Genomic DNA, 6,198 nt, shown 5'->3' on the forward strand with positions numbered 1-6,198 from the left:
TAATGAATATGAATTATTGCTTTACTTTAAAAGATATTATCTTGTATTATGAAAACAAAAGCAATAAAGATCTATAATTTATTTAATTAGCTAAATTTAACATACATGAACAAAAATGTCTTAATTCATCTCCTGTTAAATTTGTTTTGTTCTGATTTTGACTTCTTTGGTTGATTATTTCTTCAATAAGACTGTTAAAAAATAAAAAGTATGTAACATGTTTAAAATACTATGATACAATCTTCAATCCCCTGGTACTTTGTAATATCTTTATTTGTTAAGGATGAATGTGAGCTATGTTCACATGCCTCTGGATGTTTGTGCTTCAAGCTGCCCAAAACAGCAGCTGTATAAAACATTGCACACACCCTTCACTGATGCTTATTTCATTAAATTCACTTTCAAACTGTTTCTGAAACACACAGAGGATGATTTTAATCTGTTATCAACTTCTACACTTAAATAAGGCATTATATTTACACGCGGCTTTGTTCCGTGGCTGATGCTCGCCTTGAGTTTGATCTGACCGGGGCAAAACAAACATTTCCTCGCCGCGTATTTTAGTGTCCACAGAAAGCCAAGAACCTCTGCTTGCTGTTCACTTTGTTTCTACTGCCTCAAACTATTTTAGCACTCGAGATTTGCTCTTAAATGTAGGAGAAGAAAACACAAGCGCGAGCGGCTCGCAGACACAGAGCGGGCAGGCCTTCAATCAGGAGAACAACCCCAACGGCTCTTTTAAGAGCCACACACACTCTCGCAGAAAGAGTTGATCTTGCTGTTTCATGTTTTAAGGTGGACGTTGACAAATAATATTTGTGAAACATGTTTTAAAAAGTGAAACTAGGATTACAGGTGTTTTCATAACTTTGAGCCGAAAACTGATTATTTCTTTTAAAAGTCTTTTAAAAATAAGCTTATTACCAAAATAAATTCCTCCTATCTGAAAACATGCCTGGCAATAAAGCATTTTTTTTTCATTCTGATTTTGATACTGATTCTCAAAGTTGGAGCCCGTATAACGTTTTCTTCACAATGAGAGCATGTCTTTTTGTCTTACACTGCGTTTGTTTCGCTTATTTAGCGGTTTCTTTGAATTTAAGTCATTTATTAAAATAAAGAGAAAACCCAATCAGATGGCAGTGATACTTAAATTAGAGCAGAATAAAACATTTACAGAACAGCAGAGGAAAATAAAGTGTCTAATCATTATTGCTTTCCTCCAAATTCTCTCAATGGGTCAATAAGGGTTTTAAAAATGACACCGTATAATATTTGAGATCAATTTGTTTTCTTGAAAGGAATATGACTAAGAAAAAGAGCGGGAATTAAAACAAAAGAAGCTTAGTCATGTGGGCTGATGTCGTTCAAACATGGAGCGATGGGCGGAGCTATCATTTCACCGCCTGTGATTGGCCCTCGTTCCGCTCGTGATACTTCGAGTTGTCCAATCACAGACGGGTTTATGTGTTTAGTCTGTGAAAACACGCAATCAGAAGCTTCCATATCTCTTTGGTAATTAGCATAGATTAGTCAATAAATGGCTCTGTCTCGCTCGTGCTAGTCATCGACTCGTGAGGTTTTAGTCACGCAGCAGAATCATGCCTGAACCAGCAAAGTCCGCGCCTAAGAAAGGCTCCAAAAAGGCTGTCACGAAGACCGCCGCGAAGGGAGGAAAGAAGCGCAGAAAGACCAGGAAGGAGAGCTACGCCATCTACGTCTACAAAGTGCTGAAGCAGGTTCATCTTGGCACCGGGATCTCTTCGAAGGCGATGGGCATCATGAACTCTTTCGTCAACGACATCTTCGAGCGCATCGCCGGTGAAGCGTCTCGTCTCGCTCACTACAACAAGCGCTCCACCATCACTTCCCGAGAGATCCAGACCGCCGTGCGTCTGCTGCTGCCCGGGGAGCTGGCCAAACACGCCGTGTCTGAGGGCACCAAGGCCGTCACCAAGTACACCAGCTCCAAGTAGAGCTCCGCTCCAGCGCTCACACACAAAGGCTCTTTTAAGAGCCACACATCTTATCTCTGAAAGAGCTTCTAATGTGTGTAGTTGATAAGACTTTGTTTTTGGACTGATTTTAACATTAGCACTTTTTTTTTTTCTTCAGTTTGAGCTGAACTTTATTTTCTTTACACCGTTTTATTGTATGTTTCCGTTTTGGCAGAATTATGGGTTTATTGTGCTCATTCGTTTTAATGCAGAAGCGGTGATTTAATCAGCTGACATTCAGAATAGTCTTTAATAAAAACAAATTGGTACTGACGCACCCCACAAAAGAAAAGCTCTGCTCCAACACACACAACTGTTGTTTACAGATAAGTCTGAAGGACTTGATTAGTTTGGTGTTGGCGAGGTGAAGATTTACAGCCAGATGTGAAGAAAGTGGTTAATTTCTCAAGGTTTCGAATGCAGGCTAAAGACTGCTGCTGATCAATGCAAATAGGTTTTTTTTTTTTAGGATCAGTGTAGTTTCCTAATTTTGTGAGCGGTCAGTGGTTTTGTCAAACAGACGGAAATGATGCAGTTATTTAGACTGGATAAGAGGGTGAAAGTGCTTCATGTGGACTAGACGGAGGGCTGGTTAAACAGTATTTCTTCCACTGTCTTCAGACTGAGTCGATTCCACCAAAACTGAAGCCTTTCTCAAAGCACTGCGATCAAACATCTCTTCACTGAAGCCTGCTGGTTATTCACAGAACTTACAAGAGCTCCATCAAGTTTAAACACGGTTTGTCTCGCTATTGCTGTCAACAGCAACATCCCCTGGATGAAGAAAACCGCAATAAGTGGTTCTACATTATAAGACCTAATAATTCACTATATTACCGAGCACATTGCATGCCTATTGTGAACAGGGCCGCTGTGTTTGCCTGTCTATTCAAAAACCTCTTCTGTGGGTCTGCGCAATACGTTAACTAGTTAATAGATGATTCACCTAAAAATAAATATAAAAAATGAATCAAGCCCAACACATGCCTGTTTTAAAACGGTGGATGAGTAATTCACTCTTTGATTTGCTTAATAAAAGTTTAACAGTTTGCGAATTACTCAAGTGTATGCTAATTGAGTTTCTTGGTGTTTGGTAACGAAGGGCCTACTTTGCATCAGCAGCACTGACTCAATGACAAACACCTGTAAATGACACTCGTAGCAACTAGTTTCTAACTGATTAGTCATGTGGTTGTTAATCATAAATATAATAATATTGTATGTCATTCATGCAGATATGCAAAACCATGATCCTACTAAACAGCTACTTCAATTAGGGTACAGTATTCAGCAATCAAATATGTATTTATCAATCATTGGACACCTATTTGGAAGTTGAAAACAAACATTTTAGCATTTCAAAATCCTATTTCCCCCTCAGAGTTGTTGCACTGTTAATGCTCAGCATTTACATCTGTGTGAGTAGTTTCTCAACAAAATCGAAAGCGAGCAACAGATGACACTCTATAGAGCTGCTGCAAGTGGAACAAACTTTGAGACTGACATTGAATTAGTTGTGCACCAGCAGGAGAGGCCACACACGTTTCTCATTGTGATATCTTTTTGATCGTGTGGACTGTGAATGTTCTCTGAACTGAAAGGTAAATGCACGTGTTTGGGGGTAGCATGCTATGGATATTTAACACTGAATGGTTATATTCAGTAAGGAATATCTTTAATATTAATATGTGGATTTTGGTAAAAACATGTTTTTGTTAAGCACTTTATTTCAGGTTATGTTGAAAATGTTCTGTAAGCTAGGACCTTTGCACATCACTGATTCTTGAGACAAAGCATGTCCAGCAATTGTAACTGCTATTAGGTTTAAAAAATTACTATGTTTTAAATTGTAAATGATATGGGGGATTAATAATAGAATGTATTTAACACAATTATCCCCTTCAATCAAATAATTGTAGCTTCCGGTCTCATCCGCGTCCAGCTATTTTTAGCTGCACAAAACAATTAGTTTTGCTGCTTGATATTGAAAATTGGGTGTGTCTTATATTATTTTAATGTATACTCTTAATTATGAACACACTGGTTTGTAGTGCAAACAGTTTGAATTACCATTTACTGCATGTTGTTATTCTTCTCATTATTCGCTGGTTTGAATCCTATCTCACTGGTAGGTCTTTCAGGGTGGCTTGGGGAGGGGAGGTATCCAAAGCACATCAACTGGTCACTGGGGTTCCTCAGGGCTCAGTTCTAGGACCGCTGCTCTTCTCCATTTATGGCGCTTTTCCACTGCGTGGTACGGCTCAGCTCGGCTTGGCTCGGTTTGCGTTTCCACTGCAGTTTAGTATCGCTTTAGAGTGGGCGGGATTATTCACATGTGGTTATAGTTGTGCCGCCTCTACTGCCGCGACTCCTGAAAAACTTGTTGTTTCCTACCATTGCTATGCTGATGACACACAGCTCTATCTCTCATTTCAACCAGATGATTCAGCGGTAGCTGCAAAAAGAGATGTGTTAAAAATGACAGGTTGTGCAGAATTTTAACACATGTGGTGAGTGTGCTCAGGGACAACACATGTTGTGTCAAATTTAACACAATTTGTGTGTTAAGATGGATCACACATCTACTGTGTAATGTAATTTAACACACGTGTCATTTAAACACATTGTGTAACTGAAAATTATCAGAAACTGCTAATTAATGTTAATATGACAAAAATAATAAGCATTGCCATCAATTTGTAATTCTACAAAATTGAAATAAAACAGACAGATGTAAAAATGTTAGCAATTTAATTTGTCAAAAATGTTGTCAGGGTAGAGAACAATGCATGCAGAGGCACAACAAAATGTTCTAAATCTCAATTTCATAAATTTAATTTAGATGATTAGATGACACAAATGCCTTGTAATGCACTACAACTATTAGCTACAATACAGTATACATTAAAAAGTGTTACCAACATCAACTACACCTTGGATGATTGAAAATCATACACAGTCAAGACTAGCAGATAACATTTCTCATAACATAAGATTAACGTAACATAAAATGTCAGATACAAGATAAAACTTTCCAAATCAGACAACAAATAAACATTTTAAATTGGTCAATGACAGTTAATTTTATAAATCTATTGTATGTTTGTCATTTTTCTTCATAATACAAAAGCATTTGTAATGCACTAGCTATTAACCACAGTATTCATTAAAAAGTGACGCCAACATCAATTAAACTTACGGTTAACAGAAACAAGACCAGAGGATAACATTTCTCATAAAATAAGATCAACTTAATCTCATAAGAAAGTCAGATACTTTTTGATACATATAAATAAACATTTTAGTTCAGACAAACATTCAGGCACATATTTTGAAATTGTTCTCAATGACAATCAATGTTGTAAATATTGTAAAATTGTAAGTATGTGCTAATTGTGAAGTAATACTTCTTGTTACATCCACTAGTTGTATTTGATGAAGAATACATTTGGGCCACAAAAGAGGCAACACAGTAAGTAGGAATGTCAGTTTTAAAAGGAAGAGAATGTGGTGTTTCAATATTAGATGTCCCAGTCTTAGAAAGTGAAGACAGAACTAATCTGTGGTGGACAGAAGTTTCACACCTAGAATATCTTGTCCACAGCACGTCAGGCCCTCATCCACAGAAATGGTCATTTTGTCAATCGTCGCAATGATGTATTGTCATGTTGTGCTCTTCAAACTCTCAATGTAGATTGGCTGTGGTCTGGTCTTTGATGCGGTCTCAAAACTGCTGCAGAGGGATGCAATATAGCTCCAGGCTTAGAGTTAAGGGAAAAAAACAAATACATTTCAGGAGTTTAGAAAGCATCAAGACATCATTAAAAGAATAACTGTCCATGTAAAACATACCGGTACAAATGGAAATTGAAGGAATGAAATTTCCTATTTAACACTGCAGCGACTTCCAGGCAACGGTGGCAGAAGATATGCCAGAACAACCAGCATTGGGTAGCACTTTTCATCTGAAAATGAATGAAATCAGATTAGAAATACAATAAATGTTTAAGTGCAGGATTAAGAGCAGCCTAAGTAGGGTTGTTGTGATAATCACAATATTGCAATACCACAATACTGACAAGCCAGCTGCACAGGATGGCAAATAATTTTCTTTAAGGCTAAGCCCTTCTCATTTTACACTAAATACATGTGTTTTTAATGTTAAATAAGTTAATAAGAGTGAAGAGAGTGTTTTTTTCTT

At 37.4% G+C, this 6,198-nt stretch overlaps 1 protein-coding gene across 1 annotated transcript; it reads left to right on the forward strand.

Moving 5' to 3' along the window:
- Positions 1-1,549: 1,549 nt before the first annotated feature.
- On the forward strand, positions 1,550-2,022 carry LOC107752679 (histone H2B 1/2-like). Its single transcript, XM_016568707.1, has one exon. The coding sequence runs from the start codon at positions 1,602-1,604 to the stop codon at positions 1,974-1,976; it is 375 nt and encodes a 124-aa protein (XP_016424193.1). The 5' UTR covers positions 1,550-1,601; the 3' UTR covers positions 1,977-2,022.
- Positions 2,023-6,198: the final 4,176 nt, after the last annotated feature.

The sequence above is a fragment of the Sinocyclocheilus rhinocerous genome, unplaced genomic scaffold (genome assembly GCF_001515625.1).
Source record: "Sinocyclocheilus rhinocerous isolate Xijiao unplaced genomic scaffold, SAMN03320098_v1.1 scaffold1945, whole genome shotgun sequence".
NCBI classification, from domain to species: Eukaryota; Metazoa; Chordata; class Actinopteri; order Cypriniformes; family Cyprinidae; genus Sinocyclocheilus; species Sinocyclocheilus rhinocerous.

What these genes read in the sequence shown, in the direction of transcription:
- LOC107752679 (XM_016568707.1), top strand. Translation starts at nt 1,602, where the DNA reads ATGCCTGAACCAGCAAAGTCCGCGCCTAAGAAAGGCTCCAAAAAGGCT.